This window comes from Ascaphus truei, chromosome 5, assembly GCF_040206685.1.
Source record: "Ascaphus truei isolate aAscTru1 chromosome 5, aAscTru1.hap1, whole genome shotgun sequence".
NCBI lineage: Eukaryota > Metazoa > Chordata > Amphibia > Anura > Ascaphidae > Ascaphus > Ascaphus truei.
Window position 1 is genome coordinate 284,052,281 of NC_134487.1, and position 19,450 is coordinate 284,071,730.

Below are 19,450 nucleotides of genomic sequence, written 5' to 3' on the forward strand. Positions count from 1 at the left end.
ATGTACCTGTTTTTGCTGTAATAAACACCGATAAATTCCATGGGGTAGGGAAATAAATAAATAAATAAAGGGCCCTGCACATGTATCACACAACAGAATATTACTATTCCGGGCACATCAGGGAAACACTTACAGACATACCCCACATTAACGTACACAATGGGTCCAGAGCATGTATGTAAAGCGAAAATGTACTTAAAGTGAAGCACTCCCTTTTTTCCACTTTTCGATGCATGTACTGTACGGCAATCATCATATACGTGCATAACTGATGTAAATAACGCATGTGTAACAGACTCTATAGTCTCCCCGCTTGCGCACAGATTCGGTACAGGTAGGGAGCCTGTATTGCTGTTCAGGACGTGCTGACGGGCGCATGCGCGAGCTGCCATTTGCCTATTGGGCGATATGTCCTTACTCGCGAGTGTATTTAAAGTGAGTGTCCTTAACCGGGTATGCCTGTATTGTGTCAAGGAAACACCATCGTTTGGGCCAGGCTGGGCCTTTTCTTGGCTTAAAAGCAATGTATTAACTTGTGAATTCCTGTCCTGGGTCAGTAACTTTGGTGTATACTATTCCCCTGGGTTATATACACACAGTGGGGCAGTCTTGTGTTACGATGCACATTAGGAGGGCCGCATGTAGGTTTTCCTTCTCACATATAACAACACAAGTGTAGAGACATTTAGGGCCACATGTACTAAGCAAGGCTAAGCTATAAAAGATGCCTTCCAACACCGCTTGATAAAATATGTCTTAGTACGTCCCATTTATGTGAAGAAGCTGCAAAGTGTCTTATGAAGCAGCACTTAGTAGATATGGGCCTAAATCATATATATTCCACTGGACTCAGTGCCTTACATCGTGTACCACAGAGTAGTTGCACTGTGCTCCATTACAAGACATTCTAGACCTCATAGAGAAAGGGACAGAGCTGTCCGGATCTGTTTATTAGAGATACATATTTTTAGGAATAGAATTTCTTTTTAAAAAAAACCTGTAAACCATGGAACTGTAAATGGATAAATACGAAAGTATTGGCACTGGGCACCTCACAGAATCCACATACAGTGACCCTCTGACTACTGGCCAACCCGGACTCCTGATAAATACAAACGTATCAGTTTTCTACTTTCTCCCTGATAAAAGTTCCCTCAGTCAGTAGCAGATGAAGACATTCATCTTTCCTTCGGCGACATCGGCCATTATTATGCTGACACAGGTGCTACATTGTCTTTGCTATGTAGCAGTGTAACAGTCTGGCAGGGCAGTTTCAGGGGTGATGATTCTTGCTCCGCAGGGTTTTAGCTGCAGTCCCATTACCAGGGGAGATTGGCTAGTCAGGGTGCTGGCTCAGGGAGGTTCTGGGTCTCCCCACCAGGGGGCACTGCCAACAAGAGCCAATGAAGTAGCACAATGTGTCAGCTGGTCCTTTTTATTACTAATTGTTTAATAGGCGCCAGCTTATTACAAAGCACAGTACACAGGGTATTAGTGACAAGTTGTAAGCACTATATCTGGTTAGTGCTATACAAATAAAAATATACAATCTGATCTACTCACCATAACAACAGATTTATTTATTTACTTATAAAATATTTTACCAGGAAGTATTACATTGAGAGTTACCTCTCGTTTTCAAGTATGTCCTGGGCACAGAGTTAAGACAAATAATACATGGTTACAAATACAGTTACATAAATGAACAGGGTATACATTATATACAAGACACTGCATGCACGGTTAAAGAAAATATATGTTATGGGCGTATGTAACAGTTACAGACCAGATTAAATGATGCCTCCTTTCATCACAATCCCGCCCTTTTAACATTGTGTAGTTGAATTTGGGAGATATGGTTTGCTGAAAATGTACCTCCCTGGGAGGTTAATATGGCTGCTGCTATTAACCCATAGGCTGCCCTTCTGACGTTCCCTGTATATCATTCCAGGGAGTGTTGTGACCAGTGGCGGAACCACCGTAGGTGCATTACGGCCCACCACCTTCAGGGGCCCCTCCGCCGTGTGCTTGAACACTGTTCCGGCATTTATTTTAACAGCCGGAACAGTGTTCCGCCATTTTTAAAGACCCCCTCTCTGCACAGCCAGTGTGTTGGTGGGACCTTACCCGGTGGCGGGATCCCACCCAGGTGGTCCTAACACGGAAGTTAGGCCGCACCGGACGTTGAGGCCCAACTTCCGCAATCACCGCCTGGGAGGGCTCCCTCTGTCGCGTCCCACCGGTAGGGCCCCGGGGGAAAAGAGGGGGAGGGGGGCTTAGTACACAATAACAAGCAAACGTAACACGGAAGTAATTATTACGCACGGACGTAAGAGAACGAAATGTGTATAAATGACACATAGCTAATGCCGCTAATCTTAGGCTGCGCCAGAGGGGGGAGCCGCGCGCTGACGCTCGTCTGCGCAATCAGGAGCGATTGCATGAACTAGCAGACGAGCTAACGTGCGCGACAGGGAGGCGGGGCACTGACGTCACTGGGCCAATAGCCCGTGAAGCACCGACGTCATGACGCTGCTTCGCTCTGATTGGAGGTTTTCAGCCGACAGCGCACTCAGAAACAGGTTCTGCTGTCAGCTGAAAATCCCTGCGCATCAGCACGCCTGCGAACGCTCGCGGGAGCCCACTCTCAAGACATCCTCATTGAGGATGACGGGGCTCATCGCGGAGCGTCCGCACGGCTCAGCGCCGTCAGTCCTTCTATGGACTCAGCCTAAGACCTCGTTATCACATTTTAATACCAGCTTCTGACGACTCTGCAGCACTTAACCCTAATTTGGGCTGCAATTCCAGAAATAGCGATGGCGTAGCGCTACACTTTTATCAGCGCCGCCATTTTTGCGATTACATTTTGAGCCAACGTCATGTGCGGCACCTGCCTTTAACCCTTTCACTACCAGGTGTGCCAGCAACGCATCACTACTACGATTTTATCATCCGACATTAGCATCAGCTCCACACGACGCCAACATTTAGATTACAAGCGTTTTCCGCAGCAGCGACTAGTGAGAGATGATCAGTGTACATAGGACGGGTGCAGGGACAAATGATCCGATGTCACTCCTGCAGTCGGGAAGGATTTTATTTTGCATTTATGAAACATGCGCTGGGGATTCACCAAGTGTCGAAGCGTCCTGCGGTCTACCTGATCTGGCATGGAGTTGAAAGGCAGGCGGTTTTGGGGGTGATATTCACATTGGCACTCACTAAACTCTCCGTCATAATTGGCGAATGAGTCACTGGGCATTTTTGATCAATAAACTATAAATATAGGATTGTTTCTTGTTACACTGCAACTCTATATAAGACAGTACCTATTATATATAAGGCTGCGTCCATAGATGGACCAGCCGTGCGGACGCTCCGCGCTGAGCCCAGCCCAGCGACGTCACTGCCCCGCCTCCAACCACCTCTCCCCGGCTCCCCCCGCGCACGCTGGCTTGCCTGCAAGTCCGTGCAATCGCGCTGACTGAAGCAGGCGAGCCTAAGCGTTAGCGCGCCTCTGCTCTCCCCACACCTCTATGGCCCGGGCCTAAGAGGGAGGTCAGCAGTCGATGTGTGTTTTTCTTCTCACCCACTCAGGTCTGTTTGTCCCCCAGCTTCTCTTACTGCACACACCTGACTCCATCTTCTTCTGACCTTGTCAGGTGCTCATCCAGAAGATTACTTGTCAATGATTAGACCTCTGGACAGGTTTACATGGGAACTGCTGCGAGAAAAAAAAAATGGAACCTCCCATACTTCATTTAAAAGGACAGTTCAAACTAGCAGGTCAATTTTTTTTAAATTAAAAATAACAACTTCTCAGTGTAATTGGCTTCGGTAGAAATATGTAATCCCCTTTTAAAGTAGCCACTTTCAGAGATTTGTATCTTGTGAAAAATGGATATGAACTACTTTGTCAGGAAGACTGAATTCAAGCACATCAAGTACTTTGGGTTATCTGTTTGACGGACGGCTTAATAATTACTTTGCAAAAAGAAAACAACAGAGCAAAAGGTAACAAGTTACCTGGGGCTGTGCGGCTGCCACACAGTCTTATCACGAAAAAGACATTAGCTAAAACTCTCCACAGCTTTTGTTTTTTTACGACAGAAATTTTACGTTGCCATTATTTCTTTTATTATTATTTTATTATCTTTTCAAATACTTAAACTTGGATCACTTTTTTTTTACCAGCTCGATAGAACTTAAAAATGCCACGTGGTACAGTAGCTTTAGTAGATTTACGTTTGCACCATCACACGTAGAAATAAATCAATGTTTGTTGTTGAGGAGTTAAAGTCGTAATCATACTTCATGCTTCCATGATCCTCAGCACCATTATACAGTGCAGCGTGCTATTTCCCGAGGGGTGGATGGGAGACAATATATAGCTCTCGATATTCATTTTTGGGAGCAACATCTGTTTATGAATAACCAGTATGAAGCAGTATTTTCATTCTAGAGTATAGTGATACTCAGACTTACTGTATGCTGCAGTTTCTTCCTCCCTCCCTCTAATAAACCCATCCTTAACGATTGAACGTTAAGGTCAGGATTGATAAATTAGCCCCGTTTCTGGTCATTAAAGAAATTGTTAGATTATGACAATTTATTTCCGTGCCCCTTTAACCGGCTTTACGGGTTATTTTCATGTATTGTGTCCTATTCTGCCCTGTATTATACCTCTGTAAAGACTGGCGGGAGCTATATACTTAAGAATACAATAAAGTATAACTGTAATCACTGACACTGGAATTACTGCAGTGTTCTTTCTCCCTAATGTCATTTGCATGGCATTACCCAGAATCCCTAGCTGCAGTGGATGCATCGTTTGCCAAGAGATAATGGGGAGAGGCAGGGTTGTGGACCACTCCGAGACATGTGAATGCGCTCACAAGCGGGATTTGTATTTGCTGTTCCGATATTTACCAATGAATTCAGTATATATTTTAGTTGGAGAAGGTTAAGGCCCTGAACCGACAATTTAACCCCTTCTCTGCGAGAGCCACCAACCCATTGCAAAGGGGCGCAGGAAAAGAATTGTGAGATTTAGAAAAGTCTGTGTACAAACTCCACGAACATCCCGAATTATCACACAATAATCCGGTTTCCTCTGGGATTAATACAGCTGCTTCAACATTTCTACAGAGGTACAGTACATAGGAAGAAAGGCCATTTGGTAAGTGATCTGTATCTACCATTAGTGTCCAGGTATCCCAGCCAGTGCTACAAAGTAGCTACTTGACATTACATCTTGTGTTCTAGATTTGGGACACTGGTTTCCAGGGTAACCCTTGTCTTCGCCGTGTTTAATGGGTTTTCCTTGCGGGCAGCTGATCTGCTATCGATGGAGAAAGGGGAGCTTGGATTAATGGCTGTGAACATCTGGCTCCGGGGTAGCGGTGACCTGCAGGGAGCAGAGAGGCCCAGCAGGAGTAGAGACATCTCAGGACACACAACACAACCTAAACGGGGGGTGGGCAACTCCAGTCCTCAAGGGCCGTCAACAGGCCAGGTTTTCAGGATATCCCTGCTTCAGCACAGGTGGCTCAATCAAAAGCTGAGCCACATGTGCTGAAGCAGGGATATCCTGAATACCTGGCCTGTTCGTGGCCCTCGAGGACTGGCGTTGCCCACCCCTGACCTAAACCCTTCACTGCATTGCACAGCAATATAACACCATGCAAGGCCAGTCCGAGAGAGCAATACACAGGCCATGCTTCCAAGAGTCCTCCAACTAAAATGTAATCAATGACCCAGTCTAACTATCACTCTGGCAACTTACTCAGGTACACACTTACCCTTTGAACTTTGCCCTATGCAATTTGCACTTTAGGGCATATCCTTTTCTCCAATGTTTCTTTCATGTATTATGCGTTTATCCGTATTTATACTAATATCCCCTGGATGATGTCTTGTATATTATCTCTGCCCACATTGGCTGGTGCTATAGAAATAAAATACAATGTGTTTCCCTGTACACCTAACCTGTCGGTTGTTCTTAAGAACTGAACATGTGGAGTCCTGATGAAGGGAGAACCCTCATGCACAAGGGGTTAATGTACCATCTTATTTTAACTGACTCTACAGCTCTGGTAATATATATATATATATACACACACACACACACACACACAGACACACACACGTATTCCCCTTTGCATGTTATAGAGCTATATAAAACTGTGCTCTGCCTTTTATTTAATTATTTAGAATACATTGTTACCTCTCGTTTTCAAGTATGTCCAGAGTTATGATGACGTTACATTAAATGACGAGAGGTTATATATTCAATTTACAGACAGAGATAATATACGATTATGGGCGTATGTAACAGTTACATACAGGATTCAAATTAGAGACAGCTGAAGTCTTGAAATTACTTATACTGGAGGCAGTTTTGAGCGTCTCCGATAGGCTGTTCCAGTCGAGGTGCACGGTAACAGAAGGAAGACTGGATTCCTTGTTAAACCGCGGGACCGCGAATAGTCTTTTGGAGGCAGAGCTCAGGTGATAAATGCTGCGTGTGGTAGGGGTGAGGAGCTTGGTCAGATAGGTGGATAGCTTGCACAGAAAGTATTTGAAGGAAAGAAAGAAAAATGTACTCTGCGTCTGGACTCCAGGGATGGCCAGTCTAGCTCTTTGAGCATTTTGCAGCGATGTGTGTTGTAATTACACTGTACAACAAAGCGGCACATTGAGGTCTAGTTTGCTAAGGTGAGTTTGGGGTGCTGCACCATATACTACGTCTCCATAGTCCATCATTGGCATGTGCTGCGCAATGCGCTTCCTGACCAGCTGGCTTATGGAGGATTTGTTCCTATAAAGCACCTTGAGCTACCAACAGGTCAGGTTTTCCTGCTTCAGCACAGGTGCCTGTCTGATGGCATCATCTGTACTGAAGCAGGGATATCCAGAAAACTTGACCTGTTGGTAGCTCTAGAGGACTGGAGTTGACAACCCCTCCTATAAAGTATACCTGGTTTGGCATATGTCTTGGATGTGAGAGTATCACTATGCAGCCTGAATGTTAAGTGGGGTCAAGCCAAATTCCCAGGTACTGAAAACTAGTGACAGGGGCTAGAATGGTGTTAACGTTGGTTCTGATCTGTAGCTCTGCCGTTGCAAGCTTTAGAAATGTAACCTCAGTCCCAAATACCATTGTTAGTTTTGTCTGTATTTAAAAACAGTTTGTTTTGGAAAATCCAGTATTCAAGTCTTGAAAAATTAGATTGAAGAACGTCTCCAAGGTCAGTGAGGCGAGGGCTGAGTGCATATAAGATTGTGTCATCCGCATACGTTTGGATGCTGCCTTACAAGCTGTAGATCATTAATGAAGACTTAAGAGTAGGGGCTCCAGACCAGAGCCTTGCAGGACCCCACGGGTGATATCCCAGGGGTTGGAGTTAGTGCCCGAGACACAAATTGGGATTTACCCAATAAGTATGAGTGAAACCAATGTAAAGCATGTTCCCCTATTCCAGAACATTGATCACATGAACAGTACCAGTCTAAATTCTTTCAAAACTAAAACTGTCTCACATGTTAATCTGGTCTGTACCTGTATATACACCTATAATATATATTATATTTACTGTGCATGCAATGTCTTGTATATAATGTACTGTATAACCCTTTTCACTAATTGTAACCATGTATTTGTCATTATAACTCTGTGCCCAGGACATACTTGAAAACAAGAGGTAACTCTCAATGTATCACTTCCTGGTAAAACATTTTTATAAATAAAAGCCTTTGCAAAATCTGGGACACTTGCAGCAGTTATTCCATTCCACAGGGCATCTCATTTCAAGCTTTTAAAAGTGTAGTTACCGTGGAATGGTTTGGGCGAAAGCCAGACTGGAGTTGGCTAACGATTTTTGTCTTGGTATAGTAATCACTTTAATTGGGAGTGGACACATTTTTTCCATGACTTTGGATAGGATTGGGAGAAGAGATTTGTCTGTAGTCTGAGACACGGTATAATGCTCTGCGTGCAATACAGAGCATAACATAAGGGCTGTAATATAGTGCGCTTCCGTGCACGCGCGTCAATGATAATTGCAGGGTATGACCCTGCAGTTGCTATACTTTAGGCCGTGAGCGTTGGCGCGGCAGATCCGGGAAAATACAAGAAATGTGTATTTTCGAGCTGCTGCCGCACTGCGAGCCAATCACAGTGCGTCCTGACTCTGTGACATCAGAGCCACGCCCCCTAGCCGGGCACGCCACCACATGCGCTATATTAACTAAACGTGCACGTGCCGGGCGCGCACTATATAACAAACCTAAGGCCTCGTTCAGACAGAAAGCGATGCGACAGGCGCACGCACGCTCGCCACTCTTTCGCTGTGTTCTATGGGAGTTTTCAAACTGAAAACGACCCCCCCGCGGCGAAGTACAGCGTTGTCGCTGCTGCACTTGAAGGACACAACTGAAGTTGTAATTTCAAGCGTCAGCCGCGTCACGTGTACTGCGCCAGCCAATCACAAACACACTTTATTTTTTAAAGTCCTGCCTCCAATCGCGTCATTCTGTCTGCTGGGGATGAGCACACAGAGGCAGCTTTCTGTTTGAGCTCAGCCTACAGGCTGTGTTCTGTGTTGTAGAGCGACATATGGCTGCTAAGTGTTATAGAGCTGCATAAAGACTGCGCTCAGTACAAGGCTGTTTCACATGTTGTTTTTGATGAGCCCCTTATCACCTGAGAGACCTGCACTGATTACATCCGGAGGATGTCACACTAATGTGTGGGAGAAATATAACATACAGGGGACACACACAGAGCGACCCCTTTTATAACAGGAAGAGGGGGAGGGGCACTGTTACCATGGGAACGGCTCCCTTAGAGCCGCCGGTCTGAACCATTCTGGAGGGGGGGGAGATAACACACACACAACTGGAAACTTTCTTCTTTCCAGGTTTCCACACCGAGAGTAAAGAGCTACCGAGAACCGGTAACGAAAAAAAAATATATATATTTATATATCAGCTTCCAACATAATAAACACAGCGAGTCACCCGTGACTGAGGCCATGTTATTCCTCCCCTCAGTGCGCGGTAGACAAAGACCTCGACCAAAGCCACGCCCACCTATTGCATAAAAATCCTCCTCCTCCCCCCTCAGTCGCGCACGCGCGCCTTTCCGCACCCGCCTCTCCCCCACCGCGATGACGTCACACGCACGCGCCCATGTTTAACGGACTTTTTTTTTTTTTTTTTTTTTGGAATCTCCGGCGACGAGACCAGCAGCGCGCGGGGCATGACGGGGAAGCTGCGAAGAGGCGCGCAAGGCATGACGGGAGCATGAGGCTCCGAGCCGGGAGCTGAGCTCGCGCTGTGTCTCCCTCCCGGAGGAGGAGGACCGCGGGCTCCGGGGGGCGGAAGAGCGATGCCCGGCCTGGTGTGAGGCATCCTCTCCCGGTGTAAAAAGATGGAGACTCACATCTCCTGCCTCTTCCCCGAGCTACTCGCCATGATCTTCGGTTACCTGGACGTCCGAGACAAGGGGCGGGCGGCGCAGGTGTGCGCGGCCTGGCGCGACGCGGCCTACCACAAGTCCGTGTGGCGAGGGACCGAAGCCAAGCTGCACCTCCGCCGGGCCAACCCTTCCCTCTTCCCCAGCCTGCAGGCCCGCGGCATCCGCCGGCTGCAGATCCTCTCCCTGCGCCGCAGCCTCAGCTACGTCATCCAGGGCATGCCCAACATCGAGAGCCTCAACCTCAGCGGCTGCTACAACCTGACCGACAACGGCCTGGGCCACGCCTTCGTGCAGGAGATCGGCTCCCTGCGGGGGCTCAACCTCAGCCTGTGCAAGCAGGTGACGGACAGCAGCCTGGGCCGCATCGCGCAGTACCTCAAGGGCCTGGAGGTGCTGGAGCTGGGCGGCTGCAGCAACATCACCAACACCGGCCTGCTGCTCATCGCCTGGGGTTTGCACCGGCTGCAGAGCCTCAACCTGCGCAGCTGCCGCCACGTGTCGGACGTGGGGATCGGTCACCTGGCCGGCATGACCCGCAGCGCGGCGGAGGGTTGCCTGGGGCTGGAGCAGCTCACCTTGCAAGACTGTCAAAAGCTGACCGACCTGGCCCTCAAACACGTCTCCCGGGGTCTGCAAGGGCTGCGGGTGCTCAACCTCAGCTTCTGCGGGGGGATCTCGGACGCCGGGCTGCTGCACCTGTCGCACATGGCCGGGTTGCGGAGCCTCAACCTGCGCAGCTGCGACAACATCAGCGACGCCGGCATTATGCACCTGGCCATGGGCAGCCTGCGGCTGTCCGGCCTGGACGTGTCGTTCTGCGACAAGGTGGGGGATCAGAGCCTGGCTTACATCGCACAGGGGTTGTACGGCCTCAAGTCGCTGTCCCTGTGCTCCTGTCACATCAGCGACGACGGCATCAACCGGATGGTGCGCCAGATGCACGGCCTGAGGACCCTGAACATCGGCCAGTGCGTGCGGATCACGGACAAGGGGCTGGAGCTCATAGCCGAGCACTTGAGCCAGCTGACGGGCATAGACCTGTACGGCTGCACCCGGATCACCAAGAGGGGGCTGGAGAGGATCACACAGCTGCCCTGCCTCAAAGTGCTCAACCTAGGGCTCTGGCAGATGACGGAGAGCGAGAAGGTGAGGTGAGGGCCCGTGTGCCCTCCCTCCCCTCTCTCCTTGGGATGAGACGCTGGGACTTCTGCCTACCGAGCTTGCCAGGGAGGCCTGTAGCACATTGCATCAATAAAGTGGCACCCCCCTCCTGGAAATGGTCAATGCTGTGCTAGGAGGGCCACCGCTTCCCAATTAGTGTCATTGCCGACCCCTTTGGCATACACAAGGGGTTCATAATCCGAATTGCTATTGGAGGGCAGATCACCGTCCCATGTTGCAGGACCCTCTGGCACTGGAAGGGTTAACCCCTACAACTTATTACACAGGGGGGCAACCTCTGCCAGGCATACATTAATCCAAACGGCTATTACAGGGGCTATAACCCTGTCCCATTTATCTGATATCTGCTGTGCCCCTGGCACGGAGGGTGTTAACCTGTACCAGTGTTTGGAGGGGTCGTGCCCTGTGATGCCCTCCTGCTCTCCAGCAATGAAAGGGTTAATGGTAGCCGCTCCGTTAACATTTCATTTTTATTATTTTAACTTTGTAAGTAGTGCAGCATCCCTCCCCCCCCCCCCCCTCCCCCAGCAAACCTGAAATGCTTTTTATTACAGACATTCCCCTGTGACTTATCACATACCCCTGAGTTACAGGACTCCCAGCTCCTTCACTTTTATTTTAATAATTTGGTGTCACATTTCCATGTTGAAATTCTTTTTCAGTATCTCGTTTTCTGCTAAATATATTCCTTATGTCTGGCTACCTCGTTTTTTTTACTTTCACCTTTTTTTACGCCCTGGAACGTTATAAAATATATTTTGAAGTTTTTTTTTTTTTTTTTTTTAACGCTTAGACTGGAAAGATGTCCCAACCCTACGGGTACCTAAATATAATGATTTTATTAATGTGCTCTCCCTTTACACCTTGCCTGTATGGTTGGAACGCCCCCTGCTTTTTGTATACGCACATGTGTACTTTATTGGTCTTGGAATTAAATATAATTTTGCCCCCCAAAATAATGATATGAGGCTTAAAAATTCCTAACCTATGTAACAGGAAAATAATGCAATTAATGTAAATGATCCCATTGCTTCCCTTGCGTTATGGCATACAAGATGGGTTGCTATTTTGTAACATATCCTGTTGGATCCACATGGTTTACAGCCAGAATCCAAGTATATTACCTAGCTCTTAATGTCCGAATTCCCTTACATTTACGAAACATGGACATATTGTCCGGTTTTTATTTTCATTAAAAAAAAAAGCAAGCTTAAACGACACAGGGCACCCATTACCCGCTCAGTTTCCTGGTCTCATTTTAAAATGTTCTTTGACTTGTTATAGAGCAAAGTGCACAATACCAGGCCTTCATTTATGTTGTTGTTTTTGTTTTTAACTCTTTTGCTGCTGGAGGGTGTACAAAGCAGGGCAGAGCAGTGTTACTGGGCCCGCTGCTGACAAGGGTCAAACTATATATGCAAACATCAAACTTTACCTGTTCCCTGTACCCTAAAGAAATGAGAGCACCTTTTTTAGAGGCTTTTTGTAAAGGGGGAATACACGCCTTGGTTGTACCAGAACGGGAAAGAAATCTCGCACCCACCCTTTGTGTGGATAAAAAAAAAAAAACTCATTCTGCTTGTTTTGGGTTTTGTTTGGAAATTAGAAAAAAATATTGAATTTTTGCAAACTGACTGACTTGGTCCTTCTATTCTGTTAAAACAAGAACACTTCCCTTTTTTTTTTCTTTTTTTTTTTTTTTTCTCAGCATCTCCGCAGCTCTTGGGCAGCCTCTGGATTTCAACTAGAACTGTGCCGGTTTTCATTGTAATGTCTGTGAATTTGTATAAAGAAAAGATCCTCTGGAAACGCTTTATATTCTTACAGTTAAAGGTTAAAACTGATATTTATATAATAAAAGAGGAAATATGATGTATGTTTTTGAGAAATATGCTGCATCTGAGTTATTAAGTTATGGGAGGTATTGGGTTATTTAACATGGAGGCCAATAACTCTTGCAGTGCCAGTCATTTAGTACATTGTTGGCACATGAGTTGCATTTTCAGCTACGGGTTAACCTAGGGGTGGGCAACTTCTGTGCTCAAGGACCACCAACAGGTCAGGTTTTCAGGATATCACTGCTTCAGCACAGGTGGCTGTCAGAGATGTACAATATAATATAAATATGTATATATAATCTCCCATCTACAGGCTGTTGGTTAAATCTTATTCCCCCCGCCCCCTTTAAATGCTTAAAAAAAAAAACCCTGTTTAGCAGAAATATTCCTGGCACAATGATCGATGTTTCGGGTATATCAGTCTGTGAGACTATGTACAGCTAGCAAGCTTTTGGCTGCTTGGAATTGGGGAGGGGTGGAGGGAGGGATATGGAGGATGTGAAATGCTGGAAAGATCCAAAAGCATTGTTCAGTTAAGTTAAAAGCAGACGAGCTGTCCCCCACCCCCTCCCCCCTCGCTCAGTCATGCATACAGAATCCTCTGTGTGAGGGGGGTCTCTTTAACAAGGGGGGGGATTTTCCTCTAACATTCCTCTCCTGCGGCTGTATGGAAGCTGCTGCTTTTTGCAGTTACACTGTTTTCAGACATTCGGTACAAAGAAATTTCAAGAACAATTTTTTAGTCTGAAACGCCAGTGCACGTGTTCGAAAGTCCTGTTTTGTGCATAGAACTGAACATTGGTTAACTCTTCATATTGTAGGGTTTATAATATATGAAAGTTTAAGGTACATTATCCAGGTACTAAAGCTGTAGCCACGTAGTCCCAGATGCAAATGGAATTCTGCTTGCAAAGCATCTCTCTAGCACATAGACCACAAACTTACACCATAGTCTTCACAGATCTATATATTGCCAGCACTTGTATACCAATGAAACAGTGTTTGCAGTCCCTCAAAAGTGACGTGCAGAGTGGAGGCCCTGGCCATCCTCCTATTTTTGTTCCCTTTGTACACGCGGGGGTATTCAGATAACTGCTTAGAATTCTCATTTGAATGAACCGTTGAAAGACTTCAGCCGCCAGAACATCTGTGAATAACTTGTGCTAGACTTTGCAGTGACAATGTGTGTAACATTTGTCACAATATCTGTGAAGCATTGTGGCTTTGTTCTTTATTTCCCTGTGTCATGGAAGGTTGCTTGATCTGTTGTGGCTTCCTTAAAGTCCCACATGGGGGAAATCTCCATTGCAGTTACTGCAAAACAGTGTCTTAGGGCAGTGTTTCTCATGCAGGGCGGTGAAACGTCTCGCCTTTACTGAGGCGTGACCCCCGATTTTACGAGAGTACATTTGAAGCAAACGAAGGTGAAGAAATATTGGGGCCCAAAGTAGAGTAATTCCTGGGCGGGGGGGGAATAAGTGGATGCACACAGTATAAAATGTGCTATGCGCTTATAGTGGCAATTCCGCTGCTAGCCTTATTTATTTTTAAGGCATTGGCACTAGGGTTCCTCCATAGTAAACTGAGGTGTTTCATGCTCCATGGATCCCCAGGTTCCTGAGATACTGGAGTTATTCCCTTGCGTGAATTAAATATCGCTGCCAAATGTCACGGCCCGTTTTTGTACGCTGCAGCATGATTAGTTGTGACTTCCTGTTGGATAGCCGTTTAAATGTCTGCTGGCCAGTATATTGGGAGCTGGGGCCTAGTTGTAATGCTGTGCACTGGATGTGGTCACTATACAAACCCCTCACCTAAAAGGGTCAATTCCTCAGAAGACTAACAGTAAACCAACAACCATTACATGTTTAACCCTTTGGTTGGCCTATAGATGTAGCTGCTATGTCATGGCATTAGGCACCCAAGTGGCCCCGTGACAATACTACTACATCTTCCTGCTTACTTTCTCCCTTAAAAAAAAACTGGAGTGGAGGGCGTAACCGCGGCGCGCGTTAAGCATTGGGATGCCACATTTTTATTTTTACATCAATCATTCTATTTATCCTATCTATCCACAAAGCTGAGCCGTGAAAGTGATTTTTCTCTGGCAGCTTGCTCCCTATTTGTATGATATCACTCGGTCTTCAACAGGAGTTTGCACAGGTAAAGCGCCCCAATCTCTCCTCCCTCATCTTTAATTGTTCTAACGGGGGGGGGGGGGTTGAGGTGGCGTAAACACTTGGCACCCCCTTTAAATGATTTGCAGCACTGTACTTTGCATTCAAATATTTGGAGGCGCAATGAACAGGAAAAATGTCTTTGGTAATGAGGAAGTAACGTATTGCATACGAAAAAGTGTCCTAAGTGGTCCTGTTAGCCAGTAAAGGTATTGCTTTTACGTTGTATTCTTTTCTATTACAAAAGCCTTTTTCCCTGTCCTTCAGTCCCCGGTCCGATGTGCAGCACGGTGACTGCTCTTGTCCAAGTAACACATTTTGTCATTTTTATTCATTGGTTTTGTAGTTTAACATCTCAAATATGTCCCAACGTTAAACTGAACAATGAAGGATTGTATTGTACAGGCACTCGTTACCTTTGAATTGCGCAGGCACCAACTGGTGCTGGTCGCTGTTCTGTCAAGCCCAAGTATTGGCAAAATGCATACATAGAAAAAGAGCAGGGCACCACGGACTTTTACTCAAGGGCATTCATTTAGCCAAAGGACACAAACATTTCTGGCTGGACAATGCAGCCTTTGTCAAGGTGAGGGCAAAACAAAGTGAAACTGAACACGGCATTGGATATTATAGGACAGGGGTATTCCAGGCCTAAAGCCTCCGTGCCCCCCCCCCCCCCCCAATTGGTCAGGTTTCGGGATATCTCCGCTTCAGCATAGGTGACTCTTTGACTGAGCCTCTGATTGAGCCACCTGTGCTGAAGCACAGATATCCTGAAAATCTGACTGGAGTTGAGCACCTTTGCCATTGGATATACAACATATAATGCTTTCTGAGTTGGGGGCCCAGGCAGAGTGAAGAGAGGTTACTTCCATGACGTCTGGATAACTTTTTAAAATTCTTTGACAATATCCAGCACTGGAAAGGCAATGCAACATTACCGCAGGTATTAAAATCCAAAGCATGGACATATTGCATCTATTTTACTAAACCTTTACGGACTTGGCCTGCAGAATCAGGGTAAACTTGTGATGCTACTTTTCTACCAGTGCTAACGAGTTGTACTGCTTGGGTGTGCTTGTGTTTAAAATAAATATAACAATAAGACCAGTGACGGTCCATCTCGGAAATGTAAATATTTATCACCAGATGCAGTCTGCTGTCCAGCAGTGTGAGGGTTAATTCTGCAAACCTGTCTGTGCAATGTAAAGCATATCACGAGTTCACACAAAGTCTTACAGCTGAGATTTCCCGGAGTTATACTCTGTTTCTGCTGTCAGGGTTGATATGCAGAGGCTCTGATGTTAACCAGAAATGCCCTGGTGACTGGATTCTAATTGGTAAATTCCAGCGGTACCTGAAAATAAGCCTGTGCTAATTTCCCCTCCCTGCCAGGTTACTGCAGGCTGGGGTGCAGCTCCGGTTTCAAATTAAACATTCAGCGGGTTTGTTATTCAAGACAAAGGGTATGTTTCTCCCTCTCGATTTTGTACAGCAAAGTAGTCCTTTTTTTTTTTAGGGTTAGAGGGGGAAGTACATGTGGAAATGTTAATGGGACCGTCCCTATGTGTGATGAGCTTCCTTCGAAATATTCAACCAACCATCGAGTAAAGATTTTCCTAATTTGTATCCTGTGAATGAAGTTTTCCTTTTCTTTGGGGGTTGCTGCTTTCATGGTCGGTAGAGGCTTCTGTCCGACTAATGATGGAGTCTGAATTACTGTTCAAGCAAAGAACATAACATGGATCCTGTTTCTTATCACCAAGACAACAGAGAGCGAGGCTTAAGATCCCTGTTTCACGTTAGAAAAGCTTGTTTTACTTTAGAAAAGTTTGGTCCCTTAAGAAAATCTTTAATAAGCTTCAATCACGTACGTTTCACCTTTACAACATCACGGTCGTGTCCACGTTGGGCCTAAGAGGGACTCTGAAATTGACACGTCCCGATGACATGTTTGCGATGTCACTGATGTGACGAAGAGTCTGCTGGTTCAGGTTACGCCTCCCCTAGCAAACAAGCCCATGAAGTAGTTACTGCACCCCAAGGGTTAAACACACGAAGCCCCTGCCTCTCGCACCACATAGAATGTAACGCAGCGAACATCTGCAGAGGTCCACCAAGTCTAAAATAAGGATTTTTGGGGTTGGTTAGTGGGGGAGCAGCAGGCCAGCAGCAACAGCAGAAGGTATAATTTTGAGAGCCCTGGTGGAATATCCATGAGGGTATATCTTGCACGTGTCCACCCAACGTGAATGAGAACCTACTGGGCATATCACGTTTAGCTTTTATAAGTGGTTTAATATATAATTGGAAAAAAAATCTCTAGGACTTCCACCTAAATGAAGTGGATAAGAAGCTAAAGATCACACGCCCACTGAGAATTCCATGCCATGTCATTACCCAGAATCCACAGTATGATGTCACAAGGGTGAATGAAGCGGGTTTGGGGAAATGTACATACATTTATGGGTATTCTAGGTTTGCTGTAGTTTATTCAGGGGAAAGGTTTTTTTTTTTTTGCCCTCCATAAACGTATCGTGCCCTGATAAGTTATACTGCAATGCAACTTCATATATCACGACAGCAACTAATAATGCAATTATTGTCCTGATGTCACTGTCCCACTAATATAAGGATTTTTTTTTTTTTATGTTTATTTCATAACCAGCCAAAAACATTGCAGCAGGGTGAAAACAAAAGCAGGAATGATTGAATGAAGCATGGCCTCTTGAATAGGGTACCACTCCTGAAAATATATATTATATTAACTCCTCTTCTGCAAGATGAGACTGCAAATCATTACACAGCAAATGATTCATAAAAAAAGGTAAAAAGAGGATAACAACACTCACACACTCTCTACATTACATACCAACAAAAGTTATTAATAATAATACTACTGAGTGCATCTTGGTTCAGCCGCCCTGCTGCCCTCCCACAATTAGATATTCAGGGCTGGGTTTTCGTTCCCGTTTCCTGCTTTGCCGCTTGCGATTTGCCATCGGACTCCCTGGAATGTCATTAACACAGAAAGGATAAAAGAGCGAAAGGCACTCTCTCTGGTTCTAACGGAGGAAAAGCCCCAGCAGCCAGCGCAGGTCTGAGCGCATCTCACTCAGCAACGGAAATAAAGCCCTCGTCTGTGTATAGACCAGGGGCGGCCAACTCCAGTCCTCAAGGGCCACCAACAGGTCAGGTTTTAAGGGTATCCCTGCTTCAGCACAGGTGGCTGTCATAATGACAGCCACCTGTGCTGAAGCAGAGATATCTTTAGCCTGACCCGTTGGTGGCCCTAGAGGACTGGAGTAGGAGCTTTCTCGGTCACGCACAGGCCAATTATGGAGAAGGAGTGGCTCAGTGAGTAAAGACACTGACTGACACTGAGATTGCTGCAGGGGAGCCTGGTTCAATTCCTGGTGTCGGCTCCTTGTGACCTTGGGCAAGTCACTTTATCTCCCTGTGCCTCAGGCACCAAAAAACATAGATTGTAAGCTCCATGGGGCAGGGACCTGTGCCTGCAAAATGTCTCTGTAAAGCGCTATGTATAACTAGCAGCGCTATACAAGAACATGCTATTATTATTAATGTGTGATGTTATGAGTATGAATACTTTTTTATTTTCAACCCCACAGTACCATTACTTTTTTTAATTGACATTTATTGTGCCACTTTCTATTTAAAGAAAAGTTTAATTATTTTAGGAAGCCTCCCTCCATTTTTTTTAAGCATATATATCCATGACTGGTCCAGACTATCTGCCCTCCTGTCACGTAAGTCCTTGTAGATACAGGCAGTGACAGGCTATCCGGTGGGGTTTACCTCCCCCTCCCTCACCACAACCTCCCTGAGTCGCAGGAGAGGTGGTGACATTGGGTCTGAGATGCAGCCAATCATGGTGCAGACCTTGTGCCCTCCCAATTTGCATTAGGGAGGATGCCTTCCAAATTATAGTTTCAGTGGGGAATCGGTGCTGCGCATAAATATTGGATAATTCTAAAACATGGTCAAATTCTCTTTCCTCCAGTTAGAATATTACAGTCATACACAACACTTTGATCTACAGTCTTTAACATGTAAGTATTTATAACACTACTGGCAGAACTACAACCCCAGTAGAATCCACATGCACCAGAACTACAGCACCCAGTATCCAGCGTAGTATTACACAACTAACAGAACTAAAACTCCCAGAATCCTCAGCATAGTATTACACCACATGCAGAACTACAGCACCCAGTATCCAGTGTAGTCACTCAACTAACAGAACTACAACCCCCAGAATCCTCAGCATAGTATTACACCACATGCAGAACTACAGCACCCAGTATCCAGCGTAGTATTACACAACTAACAGAACTAAAACTCTCAGAATCCTCAGCATAGTATTACACCACATGCAGAACTACAGCACCCAGTATCCAGTGTAGTATTACACAACTAACAGAACTACAACCCCCAGAATCCTCAGCATAGTATTACACCACATGCAGAACTACAGCACCCAGTATCCAGCGTAGTATTACACAACTAACAGAACTAAAACTCCCAGAATCCTCAGCATAGTATTACACCACATGCAGAACTACAGCACCCAGTATCCAGGGTAGTATTACACAACTAACAGAACTACAACCCCCAGAATCCTCAGCATAGTATTACACCACATGCAGAACTACAGCAGCCAGTATCCAGTGTAGTATTACACACTACAACCCCCAGAATCCTCAGCTGATAACTACGCACAATATTGCAGAAACTCCCCCAGAGCA

General features: G+C 45.9%; 2 protein-coding genes across 3 annotated transcripts in view; one reads left to right on the forward strand and one right to left on the reverse strand.

The window, feature by feature from the left end:
* The window catches only part of WNT5B (Wnt family member 5B), a 155,680-nt gene that overhangs the window by 69,580 nt on the left and 66,650 nt on the right, over positions 1-19,450 (reverse strand). The window lies entirely within an intron of this gene.
* FBXL14 (F-box and leucine rich repeat protein 14) lies at positions 9,211-10,790 on the forward strand. The gene has a single exon (XM_075602368.1). The coding sequence runs from the start codon at positions 9,437-9,439 to the stop codon at positions 10,637-10,639; it is 1,203 nt and encodes a 400-aa protein (XP_075458483.1). The 5' UTR covers positions 9,211-9,436; the 3' UTR covers positions 10,640-10,790.